The sequence below is a fragment of the Haliotis rufescens genome, unplaced genomic scaffold (assembly GCF_023055435.1).
Source record: "Haliotis rufescens isolate VD_foot unplaced genomic scaffold, xgHalRufe1.0.p SCAF_14, whole genome shotgun sequence".
NCBI classification, from domain to species: Eukaryota; Metazoa; Mollusca; class Gastropoda; order Lepetellida; family Haliotidae; genus Haliotis; species Haliotis rufescens.
In genome coordinates, this window is record NW_025963824.1 from 33491800 (window position 1) to 33515100 (window position 23301).

Sequence of the window (23301 nt, forward strand, 5' to 3'; positions counted from 1 at the left end):
GTTTTCTCCTGGAGAAACTTCAGAGTCTGGAATACAATTCTCTGCAATGTTATTATGTTTAGCAATATCATTGGCCCTATTATATATCTGTTTGGTTATGCAATCAATTGTTTGGGGGTGATCAGTAGGAACCCCAGACATATAAAATGTAGATTTTGTTGCAAGTACATTATTTTGGATGAGGGTGACTGTGCCATTTGTAACATCAGAGGATGATAAAATAGAGTCACATTTCACCACATCATCATCATCATCATCATCATCATCATCATCAACAACCTGATTTGCATCATTTGTATTACTATTATTGTCAATGTTTTCTCCTGGGGAATATTCGCATTCTGGAATAGAATTCTCTCCAATGTTATTATGTTTAGCAATATCATTGGCCCTTTTATTTATCTGTTTGTTTATACAATCATTTTTTTGGATGTGTTCAGCGGGAGGTTCAGACTTATTAAAAATAGATTTTGTTTGTAATAAATTATTTTGGATAAGATTGACTGGGTCAATTGTAACATTAGGGGATGGTATATTAGAGTCACATTTCAACATATCATCATCAACATCATCAACATCATCATCAACATCATCAACATCATCATCATCATCATCATCATCTTCATCATCATCTTCATCGGCATTAACATCAGCCTGGTTTGCATAATTAGTATTGCCATTTCCACGGATATTATCTCCTAGGATAGATTCACTTTCTGGAATACAATTCTCTACCATGTTATTATGTTTAGCAATATCATTGGACCTATTATTTACATGCTTGTTTATGCAGCCAATTGTTTGGGTGTGTTCGGTGGGAGCCTTAGACATATGAAAAATAGAAGTTGTTTGAAATAAATTATTTTGGATAAGATTGACTGTGTCATATGTAACGGCAGGGCATGGTGTATTAGAGTCACATTTCAACATACCATCATCAACCTCATAAGCCTGATTTGCTTCAATAGTTTTACTTTTATTAACAGTGTTTTTTTCTGGGGAATAATCACATTCTGGAATACAATTCTCTGCAATGTTATTATGTTTAGCAATATCATTGGCCCTATTATATATCTGTTTGGTTATGCAATCAATTGTTTGGGGGTGATCAGTAGGAACCCCAGACATATAAGATGTAGATTTTGTTGCAAGTACATTATTTTGGATGAGGGTGACTGTGCCATTTGTAACATAAGAGGATGATAAAATAGAGTGACTATTATCACTAGTATAATCTCCTGGGGGAGATTCACTTTCTGCATTACAATTTTTTGCAATATTATCATATTTAGCAAGATCATTGTCCTTGTTATTTACTTGCTTGTTCATGCAGTCAGTTGTTTGGGGGTGATCATTTGGAGCCCCACACATATGAAAAGGAGATTTTTCTGAAAAATTATCAGTTTGGGTGAGAGTAACTGTACCTAGTTTTACATCAGAGGATGGTATAAGAGGGTCAATTGTCACCACATCATCAACAGACGGGCAATCCTTAGGTAGACCTGAAACACCAAGAGGATTATAGTTGTCAGTACATGAGTTATTAATAAATAAAGTTATGTTGTGAACAGCAGAGGCAGCTGAGTTATCAGATTGTTCTGAAAGTTTAGTCCTATTTCTGTATCTAGACTTTTTACCCCAGGGGCTAAAGTCTATACCAGGATCAGAGTCTTGTAAGCATGGGGTGTGAAAAATACTAAAATAGTCACTCTTGAACTCGTGTCCACCCTCCCATTCCTATGCTTGACCAGATTGCTTGCGGGGTGTCCTGTAGGGTGGTGGGGTGTGAACGTCCTGAAGCAATCTGTTGATGTACAGCTTATCAACCACAATGTAAGCTTGCTTACCCTTCTGTCGAGCCTCTCTCAAAAGTGGCATTAGCACTTCTCGCCTATACTGGCTCACCTCTTCATGAAATTGCTCCACGATAGAAAAGGGTTTACCCTTCAATTTATTTGCTGCTGCCTTCACCGAATTTCTCTCCCTCGTGTAGATAAACTTTGCTATCAGGGCACGGGGCCTGACAGTATCTCCTGCATGTCTTGGGGGTCGGGGCCTGCCGATTCTGTGGACTCGTACTAATTTCATGTTTTCGGCGTCTAGATCCAGATGTTCTTTAATGAAGTTTTTCAAAATTTTCTCACAATGTTCAAGAGTCGCCTCCGGTTCCGTCTCAGGTATATTGTTGAAAATTAGATTATCTCGCATTGAGCGACAATGTTGATCAATCAAGGATTCTTTCAGCGAGAGATTTTCTGCCTTCAAATTTGATAAATTTGGAACACAATCCCCAATCTGATCTTTTAATGCCTTCATGTCGCTTTTTATCATAGCCTTGTCCGTCGTCCACGTGTCGAAACAGTCACTCATAAATTGGTTAGATTCCGCAATATCATCTAATCGCGTTCTCAATGTGTCTATTTCTTGTACTTTATGTTCAAGTTTGGACATGTTTGTTTTGATGGAAGTTTTGAGAGTTTCTTGTCAATGAGATCAAGCTCGTCACACCGAAGACCCGGGTTCGATTTCCGACATGGGTACAATGTGTGAAGCCCATTTCTTGTGTCCCCTGCCGTGATATTGCTGCAATATTGCTAAAAGCGGCGTTAAACCATACTCACTCACTCACTTTAACAGGGTGACAACAAAATAACCTGAGTCAGTGTGACCTTCGGGGATGTCTCAGGTCTGACCAGTAACAATAAACACATTATACATGTTCAGTGGAGCAGAGTTATAATATTTGTTATATGCAAATTGTGTGTGTGTCTAAAAGCGGCGTAAAACCATACTCACTCACTCATTTGGCTGGAGTTAAGTTAATAAAAGTTAATAATAGAAACCGTACACCTTATCAGCAGAAAGCGACTTTTTAGCTTGATGCTTGATTTGTGATATAGCGTGACTGGCCTTCCTCTAAATAACAAACAGTACGACTAAAGAGGATGAATAATTACCAGTAATACTGCATATTTGGTTGACTGTCACTGGTGTCATTCATGAACTGACTATGTTAGTTCAAATGCGTGCATGACATTGAATTACGAGCAAAGTTTAAATAATTATTGAAAACAAACACCCCTTAAACTGCCTCATAGCGCGAAGAATACAAACTGCTAATTTCTTGGGGTTTTTTTTATTGTGTATTTTCACTCTAGTGGTAGAGCGTCCGCCCGGAGAGCGGAAGGTCCGGGGTTCGATCCCCGACCGCGTCATACCAAAAGACGTTAAAAGATGGTACTTGTTGTTACCCTTTCTGGCGCTCGGCATTAAGGGGCTTAAACAAGTACTGGTCGGCTCGGAGTCAGTATACTGTGTCTGAGTGGGGTATTCATGTTAAACTGTGGCATGGTATCTCAGTGAGCTAGCACTATAAATCGGCATCAGTCCGGACTAGTACAAGCAGCCACACACACACAAACACGTGCATGCACGTCGCTATATAAGTGAAATAATCTTGGACGCGGCGTCAAACCCCATTTCATCTCACCTCACCTCACCTTGTATTTTCACATTAGACAGAAGCCACTGTACCTTGTATACTATTTCTGTAACACAATACGTTTCTTTTTGTGTGGTTCTTTGTGCAGGGTGTATCCAACTAGGCCATTGGTTTCTGATTACCGGGCATGTGAAGAGAGTGTACGTAAGTAGAACGGGTCAAATAGAATGTCTGGGAAGCGATCCGCACGTTTCTATACACACATCGCGTTGAAAGGTGTTCAGTGAACGTGAACGTCTCCTCTATTCAAATACAAGTTCCTAGGACGGGTGTGTTTCACGCCGAGCACAGTTCTCTGTGGCTGTATAACTGCGTATTTGTGTGGTCCATCAAGGTAGGATTTGTCTTTATTTCTCGTAAACATAGGGTAACGCAAATTTTGACATCGTCCATTGAAAAATGTGTTGAAAATTTAATCGGATCTTGACTTTTATAGCTAGATTGACGTGGGATATAAGGCGCGAGAAAAGGATTTTAAAAGCATTTCTTGAATGACATCAAGTTAGGATTTCTTGTATTTCTTGCGAAAACGTAAACAAAACATTACACTTATTAAGTAAGCATTCATTGAAAAAAGTGTTAACAGTTGAAAGGGATTTAAATTTGTATAGCTAGTATCCGCCGTAGAAAATGTATGTTGTTCTAGGGGATACTTCTTCAATATACAACACAAATCCGTCTGCGGGTCCACAACGTTTTATTGTGCATGGGAGCTGTTTCGTGTTCAGCTCCCAGATCTCAACTGCCAGCTCGCGCCGGTCTTGATGGATATATATCTTTCTAACATTCATTACTATTCTTTATAAGGTAATACGTACAGCCATGCTATGTAGTATCTCGTCCACAACCCACATGCCTCACGTGCAGTGGTCGTCTTGGTGATCTTACTCTTGGCCTTATAAGACAACAGCATGAAGTTGCAGTCCCACAACTCCAAGAGTATGTATGGCCGGCCTCCCGCATCCCTCACTAGCCCCCAGTGAAACAGCTGTCCAGTGCACGCCTGACCTGTGACCTGGTCACTCCCCCACGAGGGGCTTGCTTGAGGGGGGGGGGGGGGGGAGAGAATGTGCGCTACTGCCCAGCGCACACTGCTCGCGGTACATTGTATATTACCGCATGTGGTATACTGTATATATCTCTTGACATACTGTATACTGCATGTGATATACGATCCGATCGTGACGAAGGACGTGTCCTCACGTCCTTAATAAGGGTTGTGAATGAGATCTAGTCGGCAATCGATATATATCAAAAGGAATTTCCTTAATGTTGTCTAATCGCTAAACAATAAATATTATAGATAAACAATAAATATTATAGATGGACATGAATTTAGAATTAGATTTGGTGGGATGTACAATGTTTTGCTGTGGACCACTTTTTGTCTTAATAATCGTTCAATACAATTTACTAACACATTCACATACATATGTACAGTCATGATATACAACCAATCATATAAACATACGAACAATGATCTGCTTATGCTGGTTTATAACAGTAGGCATCAGTAATGAGAAAAATACCACCAACACTACGGTGGGGAATCTATTTTTTGTTCCATGTTCATGTTTCTTATGGCTAGATTAATACCTGTATATGACATAATATGATCAGATAATAAGCCAAATTAGCCTATCAGTCATCATCGTGTATAAACAAACTATCATATTTCCTCCTTATCTTTTACTTTACACACATCAGTCGTTCACTCTTGCGTTCACTGACCCACGTTCAGCCTACACATTATGCTTTCAAATTAATGTATATAACGTAAAATTTGACATTAGCAATCACTCTCCTTTCTTCTGCGCATCCATGTTAGTTACATACAATTACATCACAAAACATCAACATTTACCATGGCACTTATCTTGTTTACAATTTCCCCTCGGGTATGGCTGGCCCTTCTACTAGTACCGGGACTTAGAGGAGAGAGGATGATTGCTCTATCCCCCTCCCATGGGTATCGAACACGCCTGTGTGTCTGTCCGTGATCAAGGGACAGATAGACGGTGGAATCCATCAGCCACCCTGCCGCATAGCGACATGACACCTGGTGTCTCTCCAGGGCCCCAGACAATGGCGTGATGGCTCTTTTGTCTGCGGGTTGTCCTGTACCTGTTTATACACAGTTGACACCTCTCCTCCTCTCCATCACTACACTACTACTCCTCTCCTTCTCTCCATCACTATATTATCATTTCTTCAATATAACACCCGGTGTCTCTCCAGGTCCCCAGACAATGGCGTGATGGCTCTTTTGTCTGAGGGTTGTCCTGTACCTGTTTATACACAGTTGACACCTATACGAGACACAAAACTGCGCACACCTTTCATCCCCAAGCCTGTCATACATAAATATAAATATTACATATACAGATGATGACCGAACCACAAGTTAATTTTTATAGTATATCAAATTTCGTATCCAATGAAAGGTGGCAGATACATTTTGTTGCATTGTTGTACATAATTAACGATTGTATATAAAACTATAACCTTCACACATAAACATACATGTAAACACAAATTGTACAACCTAACAAACACATATGTTGACAATGTTTCATCTATCATCCGATTTTGTTTGTAGGTAAGTTGAGGTGTTCGGTTTGTTATGTCTTTGGTTTGTGTGGCGATGAATGCACGGTTGTGTATATGGTATAAAAAGTAGACTTTGAATCACTGTTGGTATTTTAATGAGATCATCAGTGAAGCATTACGAAGAGTTTGTTTGAAATTTGATTAAAATATATGTATCTCTCTGGCTCACACACATCCTTTTATTCTTTCTCTCTCACTCTGCTTAGCTCTTTCTCTTCCCCCCTCGCACGCAGCATATTTCAACTACAGCATAATAAATACAATAAACCTCTTGTCATCAATACACATCATAATAGAAGTGGACGAACATGTCCAGATCACAAACAATAATCAATACAATTATCAATAACTGTACTACATATACAGGACAAAGAAATCTCACATACGGCCAGTCGTAACATTCCTATCAGCTTGCATTCGTTCTCATATATTCATACACACAAGAGAGAAATCAAATATTGTATATCTTATCCGAATAATCATGTGAAGGACTTAGACTGCATAAAATTAAACCGTTATCTAGTATCTAAACGTCTGAGGATAAAAAGCTGATGTACGTCAGCATATAATATGAAGGTTATTAATTTAAACTTCTGATTAATATAAAAGCCATTAACAGGTTAATATATTCTGTATGTGCGGGAGTGGAGTACGCGGGTGTCTAACTGTGTATGCATACTGTGACAAAAGTCCATAAACATAACATAAAAAGAAAGTGCAACATAGACATGACGTTTGGGCAGTTGGTATAGAATGTAGATTTGGGTGGGGGCGCTTCGTGTTGAAGAGGCGAACTTGAAGAGGAAGAGTGACGCGAGTGAGTTTCATATGCTAATGGGCTGTATGGAATGCCCCATGGATCGCAAAGTACATTCATGGCGTTATATATTTTTGTTTTATATAAAAATGGGAATAAAAAATAGTTCTTACCAATAAATGTTCCAATGAATGAAATAGATGAATTGTTCCAAGAAATAAATAATAAAATGTTCGTTTAAGAAAACAAATGTCACTTCGTTCTTGAGAAATGTTTCTTGAGAGAGGATACTGCAGACAAACAATATACACACTGCAGACACACAGTAGAATGAAGAAAGCTAAGACTTCTCTGGTTCAGGCACTGATCTTGTAGTTGATGATATTTATCAAGGACTGTGTGACGCTTCGCTGGTCTTTTACCTTCCTAGTGGTAGAGGGCGGTTGCGATGGCTGAAATAACCTTCAGATTCTTCTTTTATTGGTCTTCCCAGAAGTTGCCGGTCCCAGCTAACGGTGGAGGGGTGGTGACAAGGTCTCAGAGTAGGGAAAACGATGAAGACAATAATGATGAGCCGATATCAAGCTTTATGAAATAGCTTGAGAGTAGACGAACCACATGAACCAGAATTCTGACTGTTGTTATTGCTGTTGTTGTGGCCGTCGTTGTTGCTGTTGTGGATGGTGCTGTGGATGAAGTTGTGGATGATGTTGTGAACGACGTTGTGGCTGATGTTGTAGATGATGTCGTGGACCCCAGACGAATAATAGAAATTCACTTCGTGTTGACTACCTTCTTTATCTTGGTGCTTTGGGTTTGAGGTACCGAGGATCGAAGCTCCACCAATATATCCGCCGTAGAAAATGTATGTTGTTCTAGGGGATACTTCTTCAATATACAACACAAATCCGTCTGCGGGTCCACAACGTTTTATTGTGCATGGGAGCTGTTTCGTGTTCAGCTCCCAGATCTCAACTGCCAGCTCGCGCCGGTCTTGATGGATATATATCTTTCTAACATTCATTACTATTATTTATAAGGTAATACGTACAGCCATGCTATGTAGTATCTCGTCCACAACCCACATGCCTCACGTGCAGTGGTCGTCTTGGTGATCTTACTCTTGGCCTTATAAGACAACAGCATGAAGTTGCAGTCCCACAACTCCAAGAGTATGTATGGCCGGCCTCCCGCATCCCTCACTAGCCCCCAGTGAAACAGCTGTCCAGTGCACGCCTGACCTGTGACCTGGTCACTCCCCCACGAGGGGCTTGCTTGAGGGGGGGGGGGGGGGGGGGGGGGGGGGAGAGAGAATGTGCGCTACTGCCCAGCGCACACTGCTCGCGGTACATTGTATATTACCGCATGTGGTATACTGTATATATCTCTTGACATACTGTATACTGCATGTGATACTAGATTGAAGTGGTTTATACTACGCGAGTTATCAGGTTTCATACGCGTCGCTTGAATGACTTACAAACATACATGTGTCATCAATTGAATCGAATTAAATTAAGTGCCTAAGTTCCACACTGCCATCGCTCAAGTATGTTCTACTTTCCATGCAAACGATTCCCGTGAAGATCCGGGGTAGAATAGGTCTTCAGCAACCCATGCTTGCCGTAAAATGCGACTAACGGGATCGGGTGGTAAGGCTCGCTGACTTGGTTGATGCATGTCATCGATCCCAACTGCATAGATCGATGCTCATGAAGTCAATCACTGGATTGTCTGGTCCATTCTCGATTAATTACAGACCGCCGTCGTATAGCTGGAATATTGCTGAGTTCGGCGTTAAACAACAAACAAACAAATAAAATCATACAGTTAGAATATTGCTGACGTTGGCCTTAAGCAGTAAACATAAATCAGTTGTACGTGAGTGAAACGCTTCTACTGTCAAAGTACAAGAATATTTATATTATTGATGTAAAGTTAGGCATAGATGTAACCTGGCGTAAACTCACGCCATATAATTGAATCATTTAGGCACTCACTATTATAGCGTTATAACAAGTTATAATGATGTTTTATGACCCATTTCAACGTCTTTCTATTGAACCTCAGTCACGCACTCACTCATCCACCACGACCAATATCGATGTCACTTGATGTTTGATAATTATCCTAAAACGTGACTCACTAAGTTAGACATAAATTTAGTGTAGTTTCAGGATTTGCCAATCTCACTAAAATCATATCTTAGTTCTTGCTGCCGCTAAACAAAGATCTGAGGACATCCCATTACGGGTCACGTCAGACCGACCTTGCGCGAACTTTGACCGACCAATGGAATGACCAATCAGAAGGAAGCTTTCTCGTGCTTTACGGCACTAATTTCAAATTGGCGACTACGCTTCGAAACATATTTCAACAAATTCTCGATCACAAATTTGAAACCTAAACAAAAGAACATTCTGAAATGGCTAATAGATGATCTAGATTGTATGGATTCAGTCGTTAAACCCCTAACTATCGTTCGGAATACCCCGTGTTAAAGTTTTTCGAAATTGCATGATTAGAAATCACATTCCGACTGTCACTTTCATAATATGGTAAGCGACGCTCTGATTGGTGGATGAAAAGGTCGTTCTGACGTGATCCCTAATGGGATGTCTTCAGATCTTTGTTTAGGTCTGATTTTAATGAGATTGAGGATTTGCAAACATGTGATCATAATGTTTTTAAGACCCATTTAAATTCGATTCAGTGTTACTGAACCTCAACCACCTACTCGCTCATCTCGACCCTACACATGACTTTATAATGATTATATTTTAAATATTTTACAGACAAACCATGACGCAGATGCTGCTGTGCACACTGGTCTCCTGCCTCATCACAACAGCACAGAGAGCGTCTGGACAGGAAGTCGACACCACGCATGGCAAAGTTGTTGGTCTGAGAGCTTCCGTCCTTGGCAAGTCCATCGACACCTACTATGGTATTCCTTATGCTAAACCCCCCATAGGTGATCTTAGGTTCAAGTACCCACAACCAATTGACCCTTGGCGACCGGAGGTCAAGGACGCACTTTCAATGAAACCATCGTGCCATCAAGCAGCTCAATCTGCATACGGAATGCCTTGGAGAGCAATTCCACCCCTCTTCAGTGAGGATTGTCTCTACATCAATGTATGGGCGCCAGCTAATGTCACATCGAATACGAAACTCGCAACCCTGGTATGGATCTATGGTGGAGGGTTTGTGACGGGATCTATTAACACGCCTTTGCATAATGGTCAGTATCTTGCTGCTGAAAACAACGTCATCGTGATGTCCATGAACTATCGCCTGGGTGCTCATGGCTTCTTATATCTTGGACCCGACACGTTTCCTGGTAACCAAGGTCTCATGGACCAGGCTCTTGCCCTGCAGTGGATACAGAACAATGTTGAAAAATTTGGCGGAGATGCAAGCATGATCACCTTGTTTGGAGAAAGCGCGGGGGCAGCATCGATTGGGCTTCATTTGTTATCGCCCATATCACGCGACTTCTTCACGCGGGCCATTCTTGAAAGTGGGTCCCCAGATGCAAAATGGGTATCGATGGAACCATCGAAGGCTATCAGAAGCACCAGAAGACTTGCGGAGCTGTCGAGCTGTTCTGGAAAATCCGATGCTGACATTTTCCAATGTATCAAAGACCTGCCTTCAGAAACGATATTACAGTATCAGGCTCTCGTTTCTGGTGTTGGTTCTGACGCATTCATTCCTGTCGTGGATGGTCATTTCTTACCAGACTCTCCATCATCTCTCGTGCAGAAAGGCCAAATGAAGCAAGCGGAAATACTTCTGGGAGTGAACGAACATGAAGGCATTATATTCCTCTTATTACTTATGCCAACAATATTTTCCCCGCTTGCAAATCAACTAAATGTCAACAGACAACAGTTTCGAACGACTGTAGAAACGTTAGCAGCATTCAATGGTCAGTCATCAACAATGGTCGAAGCAATTATGGCTCAATATGCTGACGTTCACGTCCCCTCTCTACATCCAAACTACGTGGACAGTGCGGACGGTGTCTATGGAGACGGTAGCTTTAAGTGTCCAGTTGCCAGATTGGCGGCTTCATATTCTGCCAAAAACAACGTTTACTTGTATTCCTTCAATCATAGGATCTCCTCGTTACCACTGCCGCCGTGGGTGGGAGTCCCTCATTCGTTTGAGATCGAGATGGTATTTGGGCATCCTCTTGGCAATGCCTTTATTGCATCGGAGGCGGAGAAGTCAACATGTCGGAGTATGATGACATATTGGACGAACTTTGCTAAAACTGGGTAAGTACTTTTTGTAGATATGACTGATGTTGTATATAAAAAAATGGCAGTGAGTTATCTGATGCGCCTGTAAACTGAGACTCACATGTATGCCATTTAGTGACTAGCTGTTTGTGTAAGGCCACAAGCTTCTTGGCGGCAGCCTGTAAATAATTCAGTTTAGGAGCGGTCGGGTAGCCTAGTGGTTTAAGCGTTCGCTCGTCACGCTGTAGATCTAGGTTCGATTCCCGACATGGGTACAATATGTGAAGCCCATTTCTGGTGTCCCCCGCCGTGATATTGCTGGAATATTGCTAAAAGCGGTGTAAAACCATTGAAATATGACATTAATTCCTCTGCCTTTGCCACTAGTTATCCTGAACTGGAACATCACACAAATATACGACCGCCTCTGTGGTATAGTGGGAAGAGTATCTCTCCTGAGACCGGAAGGATTGTTTGGTTGGGACGTGTTTAACGCCGCACTCAGCAATATTCCAGCTATAAGACGGCGGTCTGTAACTAATCGAGTCTGGACCAGACAATCCAGTGATTTGATATCATGAGCATCGATCCACGCAATTGGGATCGATGACATGCATTAACCAAATCAGCGAGCCTGACCGTCCAATCCCGTTAGTCGCCTTTTACGACAAGCATAGTCACCTTTTATGGCAAGCATGGGTTGCTGAAGACCTATTCTACCCCGGAATCTTCACGGGTCGAGAGAGACCGGAAGGAAGCTGGTTCGATCCTCTGGCTTTAATGATAACAAATGATTGGTTGGTACTTGTTGTTGCCCTGTCTGGCGCTCATCATGAATTGAATAAAATGATGACTAGCAAGCTCGGAGTCAGTACATTGTGGCTGAGTGGGATATTCATGTTAAATTGCAGCATGTTATCTCAGTGGGCTAGAACATTAAACCGATATGAATCTGGACCAATTAAAGCGTCCACACACATATATGGATGCCGCAATGTAAGTGTAACAATCTTGAAAGCGACATTATGCCCCATTTCACCTCATCTCGCATGATTTTAGAAGAAAATCTGTAGAATATAGCAAGTACGTTCTTTCGCCAGGTTGGCAATCAGTCGATGATGCTATAAAGTATATGGCTTTCTTAAAATTTAAATACTTTTGGAAAGAAGACAGATGTGAAAAGGACCATATTCATATTATATATTCAACAACAAAAGTTCCTGTGGCACCACTCCTTTAGTGTATTTTTCAAACAAGTAAAGTTTGGTTTTCAATATTGTAGTACATGTATGGAATCAAGTCACAAAAACGCAACTGCTACAGAAAAGCATGCATTCCATGCAAAAGTTGACTTTTATGCGACCCCCATGCATTTCACTACCCAAGAATGGGTATAAAAACATGTGCGTTGACGGGATTCCATATGCATTGTTTAGCATCGTGCTGACAACAACCACACACAAAAACAACAAACTTACGCAATTATTTAACATTACGAAATGCCACGCCTGTCCGAAAATGAGCGTCTGCGAGCCATTGGTATGCTTGAAGCAGGATCGAGTCAACGTGATGTTGCAAGACAATTTAACGTCCAAAGAAACACTATTTGGTGTTTATGGCAACGTTGGCAACAGAGTCAGAGTTAGAGACCATCCTCGGAGTGGCAGCCCACGCTAACCAATAATCGACAAGACAACTGGATTCGAACAACACACCTACGAACTCGATTCCAGCCAGCAACAGTGACTGCAAGAAGCATCCCTGGCCTTCGACGAATATCTTCACAAACCGTACGTCGCCGCCTCAGATGTGCTGGGATTGTCGCCAGAAGACCCGCCAGGCGTCCCATTTTGACAGGAAACCACCGTCAAGCACGTCTACAGTGGTGCAGAAGCGTCTACGCTGGACGGCAATGCAGTGGGGACAAGTTCTATTCACTGACGAGTCTCGTTTTCACCTCAGCCACAGCGATGGACGGATTCGAGTGTACCGACATCGAGGTGAACGTAATGTCAATCATTTTCTCATGGAAGAAGATCGGTTCGGCGGCGGCAGCGTTATGGTATGGGGTGGGATTACAGCAAGACAGAGGACCCGTTTCATAGTGGTAGAGGGAAATCTCAATGGACAGTGCTACCGCGACGAAATCATCGGCTCTGTTGTTCTACCGTTTTTGCGTCGTCAAGGCCGGGGTATCACCTTTCAACATGACAACGCCCGGCCTCATATTGCTTGACTTGTTCAGGATCTCTTCAACAAAACAACGTGAATGTCATCCCCTGGCCGGCTCGCTCCCCTGATCTCTCACCAATTGAGCACATGTTGAATGAGATGGATCGGCGCCTTCGACGTCAACCACGTGTTCCACAGACACTCCAGAAACTTCGAAACATGCGCCAGCAGATATGGACAGATATCCGAAAGGACTTTGTGCGACGCCTGGTCCATTCCATGAGGCGAAGATGTGTTGCTTGCATCGCAACCAGAGGTGGACACACACGCTATTGATTCGTAAATTGACATTTTGGCATGTTCATGTTTTTTTTAATGAAATCACGCATTTTCTGAAGTCAGTATGGCAAATGAAACCATTTGAACATTTACAGGAGTCTTTTATCTGTTGCAAACCGAAATTGTTTCAGATTTAGTAAAAAACATAACTTTACATTAAATCTTATTCAATATCACAGGAACTTTTGTTGTTCAGGATATATTGATTATGAAGCCACACTATCAATTATTCGCTGTGTTGCTGTGTGTTGTGTGTTCTTTATATCTTGATGTCTTGTTGTGTGCTGCTGTGTGTTGTTTGTTTGTTGTTTGTTGTATAACGCCGCACTCCTAGCTATATGACGGTGGTCTGTAAATAATCAAGTGCTTGACACGCATGGGATACGATGACATGCATCCATCACCCGATCTAATGACAAGCATATTTGCCTTTTACGGGAAGCATGGATTGCTGAAGACCATTTCTACCTTTTCTTTCTCCGTTGTGTGTGTTGTGTGTGTTGTGTGTGTTGTGTGTGGTTTTATGTTTCACTGTATGTTGTACATATATATGTCTTTATGTGGCGTCCATATGCTGTTTGTACTATATGTACACCACATGCCCCTGAAGCAGGATAGTGATATAACTGAAACACTGGACCCATATATATAAATAGACAAGGTACGTCACTGGCCATCTTGGCCGAAGTTGAAATCGGCTGTATCGTTTAAATTAAATGAAAATGTGTGCATGTCATGTTCACAATACCTCCACACCTCCCTCCAAATGCCACCTGCATGCCACAAACCTTTATTTTTGGCAATTTATTACCTACATCGGCGGGTGATTTTATCGACGTATTGGCTCAGTCGCGCCTGTGGGCCACGGAAGTAATCAAATAATCTCCGCGCTCAATGGCCTCGAGCGCTCTGATTAGTAAATATCCCCATGTGCGTTTGTTATGGTTGGAGCGCGGACCAATCACAGCACTCAACGCCATGTGAGTCGTTGATTGAAATTATTTGTGCCGAGAACTTAGAAATCACACCAGCAAGTGGACAATTTTTATGATGTTAAACGGGAGCCACTCTTTTTGACAGCAACCCCAACCTGCCGGAAACACCCAGCTTCCAGTGGCCTGGATACAACACGATGGATGAACGCTTCCTTGTCTTCTCTGAGTCAGGACAATCCACAGACCAGGGCATGAGAAAGCAGCAGTGTGTTTTCTGGAACAGTCTCGTGCCACTGATAAACAAGAAGGAGGAAACATCTACAGGCTCCGGCAGTAGGTCACGTTTCTTACTGTTACACATACCGTATTCGAAGGTAATAAGCGCCCAGGGTGCTCTCAAAATTTGAAATCGGGGCTCTTATTAGAATATAATTTTGGTGAGATTAAAAACGAGGTTGAAAGATTGTTAATTTTGTGGTTTATGCTGACAGCCTGAAATGATATGAAAGAAGAATCTGTGTGTATTATACACGACAGATATATTTTCGAGAAATAATTTGCCCATAATTAAGGGTACATATAACAAACGAGTGTGTATTATACACGAATAAATATGTCTTGTGTACATTGATCAATCGGAAAGGGTGCTAACTGGGATTGTTCACTAGCCATTACATTAGCAAATAACGCCGTGAGCGCTTTTTAGAGGGGGGCGCTTATTACGTCGAATACGGTATACGTGTCATAGACTAGTGCGGGTTGTGGGGTAGTCTAGCGACTACGGCATTGGATTCCGGTTGTCATTCTGAAGGCCAGGGTACGATTCGCCTTATAGGTATTGTTATGAAGGACAGACCTCTTGTATTGCTATTGCTGATGCATGATACAATAAATGTTTTATTATATACTTCAGTGTGAAAGACTGAGTTTTCTGAAGGTGAGAAAAGTGATATTTTCATTGCAGTGAACATAACACATGATATATTACTGCAGTGAACATAACACTTTGACGGAACTATTGTCATACAAGAGTTACATCCCCTTAAATTGTACCCTTTATCGTAAGTGTTGAAGTGTACATAAACTGTTGACGTGCCTGTTGCATGAGGTCCTCATTGACAAGGCAAATTAATGACAGGTGGTCAATTATGGACTTAATATCACTTCTTGCCGTTCATTTAACACGTCCATCGAGACGGTTCGTTTCGCAATGCACCTTTTTTTTATTTGTCCAGCGTGTATTTTTCGCTTCCAACAGCGGTCCACTTGTTTTCAAGAATATTTTTTGTTAAAGTTGATTTTGTATATAATCATACCTATATGTATGACACAGAATTTTCGTGACCCTAAATATTTTTTGATACTTTTGGTTTTATTTTTTTAAGATTTTGCAAAAAAGACTATTCTTCTTTTTCTTTTTGTGTTAGGTAGGGAGAATTTACGTTTCAAGGTTTTACATTTGTTGATTTATCGTTGTTAATGCGCATTAATGCAATCAGGCTATCTATTTAGTATATTTCGACTTTTCATGTATGCATCCGCTCTTATAACGGCCTTTTGACAATTACGAGTCGGTTCCTCTGTGGTTGAGGCGTTACTCTAGCATATGCGGCGTAATCGTTAACTAAGCACCGCGACAGGTACATTGTGTGAAGCACATTTCTGGTCTCCCCTATCATGGTATGTTAGAATATTGATAAAAGCGGCTAAAAAACATTCTCTCTCACTTTGGTAACGCAGTCGTTATGTTGTTGGAAATTTGATACACACTTTCTAAAACCATACTCACTAAAACATTTAATGTTTGCAATCAATTATTGTCGATGACCATAATTACGAGGCCAGGCGTCGTCGTTGTGACGTGACAGTGTTTCTGTAACAATATCTCAATGCCTGTCTCGTCTGTTTCAGCAACAACTGAGAACGTTGTTTACAGATGTCACACCAGTGGAAGCAGGATGTCATTTACCGTGAACATGTGCCTTGTTGCTGTACTTGCAACTTTAGTAAGTGTTTGAACTTGGAGCGATATCGTCAATTACATTGTGTTTGTGGTCATGTGTAGCTGTAGGTCTTCAAGCCTTATAGACTAGATCGATAACTATCTCTAATGAATCAGCTGACACGAATTTGCACAAACATTTCGAAAAAGATCAGCTGTATGACCATTCCTCCAAGACCAATTTACGCCTTAAAAGCGTGGTCTCAGCGCGATGAGATTCATATTGCTCATTACGGAACAGCAAATATAATTATTTAATTAAGCATTTTAATTTTATTTACTTACTTGTTTTTGTATGTAGCTTAATTGTACTTACATGTTTGGAAAAAAAAACACACCCAAAACACACCATCAGAAGGATGACATGCCCCAAATTAGTGTATAGCAAATCCTATTGTATTTTGTTTGTTTTTTTATGCAATTTTCTTTCAAACCACTGCGTGTAGGATAACGTTTTACCGTTAGATGTACTCATGTATATGTATGTACAATTTGTGACACCTATTGTTGGTGTATGTCGTTTTGATATCCCTGGAATATTTCTAAAGCCAAAACTATAGTCACACACTGTGCGTATTGTATGTACGTTAATGACATGGGCATGCGATAGGACTATTAAAATTAGAATTACCTCGTTGATAGCGCCGTCAAATCTATAGAAAACATAGCTCTGCATTGCGAAACACTGTTTTGGAAAGGCAATGCAATTTGATGTTCAATCGCAAAAGTGAAATAAGAGAATGCTGGAATGTGATAATATATTAATAGTTCTCCTTCGCTGACAAATAATATCTTCATGTATTAGATGATTTGCTTTAGCAGTTATGTGCTGGAAAATAAAGTATTATACCATATTCAGTTGTTATTGTCGCATTTTGATTCCAGGACGATGACGCAGTCTGTCTCATTGTTATCATTCCCGTTATTATCCGTTATCCCACATTATCATTCTCGTTACAAACACATGCAAAGGCAAGTCAAGTGTTCATCTGAACAAACACAGAAACATTGTGCTGCTTGTTATAACGAGGAATTGTATCGAACATCATGTTGGTCATGTTGGTATATATTTATAAATATATATAATAAAATAATAAAGCCCACGTTAGTCCATCATCTTCTTTATATCAGTTTCAGACATAGTACTTTCGCTGTCTCATGACAGCTCTTCAGTGTAACTGACAATGACATATAATATGACGTCATACTTATGATGAGGTCATAAATTACAACTGTGACGTCATAATGTATTTACACACTCCAGCGACGACACCAAGTATTTTAACAATTGTAGGGAGACATTTGAATTGAAATATGTAGTATTTGTAACAGTGTAACATTTACGATTGAAATGACAAATCTATACATACATTCTCGAGTTCAATTTTGGTTTCATCAATTGGATAAACATTTGTTCTTTTTCCAGTCTCAGCTGCTTGTTACTTGTATACAATTTATAAAACGGAAAAATACTAAATTTCCCGTTTCCGCAATCATCAATGTGTTTGCTGACACCTAAGCATCGAACATCAGGGTCTCTAATCTGCTGTTTGTGTTCAGTGACTCGGCCACAGATTTTTCATTAGGTTTCAGGAGAGTATGTCTTGGAATTTTTAACGACTTTTCTATGGCGTCATACAAGAGTTATAGCCCATTAAATTGTACCCTTTACCCATAGCTTCCTGAGATAACCCATCAATTCTTTCAATCTTAAGTCTCTTTTATCTGTTTCCGACACGATGGTACATACTCTCCGCGAAAGTGAATAAGAGTGTTAATTCTTGTATGCCTGGGGTGACATGAACCGAATTGTAAGTATTGATGGGTGTCCGTAAACACATTATACATGTTCAGTGGAGCGGAGTTATAATATATTTTATATGCAAATTGTGTGAGAGCCGGGTGCAACACTTACCCTTTCGATGACACATAGTGTCATCACTTTTCAGTGATCCATTAATACAGGTTTCACTAACTGGTTTCCCTTTTACGTCCTAAGGAATCTGTTTCGTCGGATGCATGAGAGGTTATTTTGTGGCGTTGACATTGAAATAGACAAGCATTAGCCTATAAAAGAAAATCGGACAAAGGCGCTTCCCTTTCATCGCGCGTCAATTCATTTGTGTTGCTTTTGTTTTGATTAGTTTGTTATTTAACGCCGCATTCAGCAATATTCCAGCTATATGACGGCGGTCTGTAAATAATCGAGTCTGGACCAGACAATCCAGTGATTGTTATCATGAGCATCGATCCACGCAGTTGGGATCGATGACACGCATCAACCAAGTCAGCGAGCCTGACCACCCGATCCCTTTAGTCGCCTCTTACGACAAGCATAGTCGGCTTTTACGGCAAACATGGGTATCTGAAGACCGACCTATTCTATCCCGGATCGTCACGGGTTTTGCAATTTAATGCTGCAACTTAATAGTCTTTGCAAAGGAATACTTGGTGATACTATTATAACTGACCCAGCTCTCCATGGTATGTAACTGACGTTATCTATCAAATTCAGTATAAAACACACTGTCATGACACACACTGAGATGATGACTCAACATTCCTACTCCAGTCAGTGTTTACCCAAGCGTGAATGGGGTATGGAGTAGAAGGCGCATGTTACCTTGACTGTACAAACAGCAATGAGGCCACGCTAGAAGTGGGAGTAGGTCGGCCGACATTTCAAAGGTTTACATAGCACATTCAGAGCAGTGAATAAAGTTATCTTGAACATATCTACGTGAGGTTTCGCGGAGCATACACCATGGCGGCCTACGTTCCATGATAAACGATTTAATTGTCAGCCACTCTGAAGGCAATAAAGACATCCCGAAAACGCACAATCAACCCACAAATGACCAAAATAACAACAACAAAAACAACACAAACTACAAATCTATCAGCCGAAATTTCATCCATCGATTAGTGTTCAACCAGACCAGCTTTCAACAGTAAACCTGGAAGTGATTCCTGGACAATAAGGGTTACAGGCATACTGTCTCTCATGGGCATGTCTCTGTGACAAAGATTATGGCTTTCCTCGCGAAATAGTCAAATATTGTATTGATGAGGATGGCCATTTTGTGGTCAAGACCTTTTAGAGAGGCTGAGTGATTGTTTTTCACACAGATGGAAGCTAAGTATTTTATTCACACATTATGAGCTGTGTTTTGTGCCACCCCCTAGAAATATCAATGGTCCGCCCCTTATAATATTTATTGACCTGAAAAGCAAAATATATTAACAAGCCACATAATCCTTCATTGAAGTCAACTTTGACATTCCGCCATCAATCAGAATCGTCACAACATCGACTGATGTCAAATTGGATTTAACCCAAAATAAAAACACAAACGTCACCGAGACACTGCAAACCTAAGGTTGAAGCGTTCGGTGTCACGCCGAAGACCCGGGTTCGATTCCTGACATGAGTACAATGTGTGAAGCCCATTTCTGGTGTCCCCCGCCGTGATATTGCTGGAATGTGGCTAAAAGCGGCGTATAACCATACTCACTCACTCATTTGGCTGAGGTTAAGTTAAGAAAAGTTATTAACAGAAACCGTACACCATATCAGCAGAAAGCAACTTTTTAGCTTGATGCTTGATTTGTGATTGAGCCTGACTGGCTTTCCTCTAAATAACAAACAGTACGACTAAAGAGGATACAAAATTAACAGTAATACTGCATATTTGGTTGCCTGCCACAGCTGTCATTCTTGAACTGACTATGTTAGTTCAAATGCGTGCATGACATTGAATTACAAGCAAAGTTTAAATGTTTATTGAAAACAAACACCCTTTAAACTGCCTCATAGCGCGAAACTCTAAAACTGGGTCACCCAGCCCCATACGTCACAACAAACAATATTACTTACGGAAGGTAAGTCAGAGTTACCGTGCCGAACATACAGCCAGCGATGCACAGGTAGGCAATCATCAAGATATATTTACTGATCTAACTGATCTACATCACCCTGTGAAACCATGGGCCTTCCTTGTAAGAATATAGGTCCCCAGCAGCCCATACTGGTCGTTAGAGGCGTCTGAATGTATGGGGCTCGGTGACATCGTTTCCAAATTGTGTTGATCGATGTTCATATGTGTTAATCACTGGATTGTCTGATCCTAACAATGATTTACAGAGCCCCGTCGTATAGCTGGAATATTGCTGAGTGCGACGTTAAACAACAAATTCAAATCCTATTCAGAAGGACCTTTAATTAACACCGGGACCTGTAGACGCCCCCGAGTTTAAACAAACAGTCAGGTGCAGGCAAAGTGAGAAAAACCTGATTGTCAGGTGAAGGACATAGATGAACCTAGATATCTGTAGTGATGTATCTCGACTAGCTTGAGGTGTTACAGGGTGACGGGGCGGTCTGGTAGCTTAGTGGTTAAAGCGTTCGCTCGTCACGCCGAAGACCCGGGTTTGATTTCAGACATGGGTACAATGTGTGAAGCCCATTTCTTGTGTCCCCTGCCGTGATATTGCTGCAATATTGCTAAAAGCGGCGTAAAACCATACTCACTCACTCACTTTAACAGGGTGACAACAAAATAACCTGAGTCAGTGTGACCTTCGGGGATTTCTCAGGTCTCACCAGTAACAATAAACACATTATACATGTTCAGTGGAGCAGAGTTTTACTATTTTTTATATGCAAATTGTGTGTGTGTGTGTCTAAAAGCGGCGTAAAACCATACTCACTCACTCATTTGGCTGGAATTAAGTTAAGAGAAGTTAATAATAGAAACCGTACACCATATCAGCAGAAAGCGACTTTTTAGCTTGAAGCTTGATTTTTGATATAGCGTGACTGGCCTTCCTCTAAATAACAAACAGTACGACTAAAGAGGATGAATAATTAACAGTAAGACTGCCACTGGTGCCATTCATGAACTGACTATGTTAGTTCAAAGGCGTGCATGACATTGAATTACAAGCAAAGTTTAAATAATTATTGAAAACAAACACCCCTTAAACTACCTCATAGCGAAGAGTACAAACAGCTAATTTCTTGGTTTTGTTGTTGTTGTGTATTTTCACTCTAGTGAGCGTCCGCCCGGAGAGCGGAAGGTCTGGGGTTCGATCCCCGACCGCGTCATACCAAAAGACGTTAAAAGATGGTACTTGTTGTTACCCTGTCTCGCGCTCGGCATTAAGGCGCTTAAACAAGGACTGGTCGGCTCGGAGTCAGTATACTGTGTCTGAGTGGGGTATTCATGTTAAACTGCGGCATGGTATCTCAGTGAGCTAGCACTATAAATCGGCATCAGTCCAGACTAGTACAAGCAGCCACACACACACAAACACGTGCATGCACGTCGCTATATAAGTGAAATAATCTTGGACGCGGCGTCAAACCCCATTTCACCTCACCTCACCTCACCTCGTATTTTCACATTAGACAGAAGCCACTGTACCCGGTATACTATTTCTGTAACAAAATACGTTTCTTTGTGTGTGGTTCTTTGTGCAAGTTGTATGAAACTAAGCCATGGGTTTATGATTACCGGGTATGTGAAGAAAGAGTACGTAAGTAGAACGGGTCAAATACAATGTCTGGGAAGCGACCCGCACGTTTCTATACACACATCGCGTTGAAAGGTGTTCAGTGACGCGACGTCTCCTCTATTCAAATACAAGTTCCTAGGACGGGTGTGTTTCACACAGAGCACAGTTCTCTGTGGTTGTATACCTGCGTATGTGTGTTGTCCATCAAGGTAGGATTTGTCTTTATTTCTTGTAAACATAGGGTAACGCAAATTTTGTCATCGTCCATTGAAAAATGTGTTGAAAATGTAATCGGATCTTGACTTTTATAGCTAGATTGACGTGTGATATAAGGCGCGAGTTGAAGGATTTTAAAAGCATTTCTTGAATGACATTTGTGTTACCAAGGTAGGATTTCCTTTATTTCTTGCGAAAACGTAAACAAAACATTACACTTATTAAATAAGCATTCATTGAAAAAAGTGTTAACAGTTGAAAGGGATTGAAATTTGTATAGCTTGATTGACGTGGTTTATACTAAGCGAGTTCTCGGGTTTCATACGCGTCGCTTGAATGACTAACAAACATACATGTGTCATCAATTGAATCGAATTAAATTAAGTGCCTAAGTTCCACACTGCCATCGCTCAAGTATGTTCTATTTTCCATGCAAACGATTCCCGTGAAGATCCGGGGTAGAATAGGTCTTCAGCAACCCATGCTTGCTGTAAAATGCGACTAACGGGATCGGGTGGTCAGACTCGCTGACTTGGTTGATGCATGTCATCGATCCCAACTGCATTGATCGATGCTCATGAAGTCAATCACTGGATTGTCTGGTCCAGACTCGATTAATTACAGACCGCCGTCGTATATCTGGAATAATGCTGAGTTCGGCGTTAAACAACAAACAAACAAATAAAATCATACAGTTAGAATATTGCTGACGTTGGCCTTAAGTAGTAAACATAAATCAGTTGTACGTGAGTGAAACGCTTCTACTGTCAAAGTACAGGAATATTTATATTATTGATGTACAGTTAGGCATAGATGTAACCTGGCGTAAACTTACGCCATATAATTGAATCATTTAGGCACTCACTATTATAGCGTTATAACAAGTTATTATGATGTTTTATGACCCATTTCAACGTCTTTCTATTGAACCTCAGTCACGCACTCACTCATCCACCACGACCAATATCGATGTCACTTGATGTTTGATAATTATCCTAAAA

At 41.0% G+C, this 23301-nt stretch overlaps 2 protein-coding genes across 2 annotated transcripts in view; both read left to right on the forward strand.

The window, feature by feature from the left end:
* The window catches only part of LOC124124696 (acetylcholinesterase-like), a 37213-nt gene that overhangs the window by 4334 nt on the left and 9578 nt on the right, over positions 1–23301 (forward strand). The window lies entirely within an intron of this gene.
* On the forward strand, positions 3679–17421 carry LOC125371556 (acetylcholinesterase-like). The gene is made up of 4 exons (XM_046487922.2): positions 3679–3836; positions 9665–11155; positions 14711–14898; positions 16477–17421. Exons 2-4 carry the CDS (start codon positions 9672–9674, stop codon positions 16581–16583), a joined length of 1779 nt encoding a protein of 592 aa, XP_046343878.1. The 5' UTR covers positions 3679–3836; positions 9665–9671; the 3' UTR covers positions 16584–17421.

Coding starts and splice junctions, on each gene's coding strand:
- LOC125371556 (XM_046487922.2), top strand. CDS start 9,672: ATGACGCAGATGCTGCTGTGCACACTGGTCTCCTGCCTCATCACAACA. Junction 11,156..14,710: donor ACGAACTTTGCTAAAACTGG/GTAAGTACTTTT, acceptor TCTTTTTGACAG/CAACCCCAACCTGCCGGAAA. Junction 14,899..16,476: donor AACATCTACAGGCTCCGGCA/GTAGGTCACGTT, acceptor CGTCTGTTTCAG/CAACAACTGAGAACGTTGTT.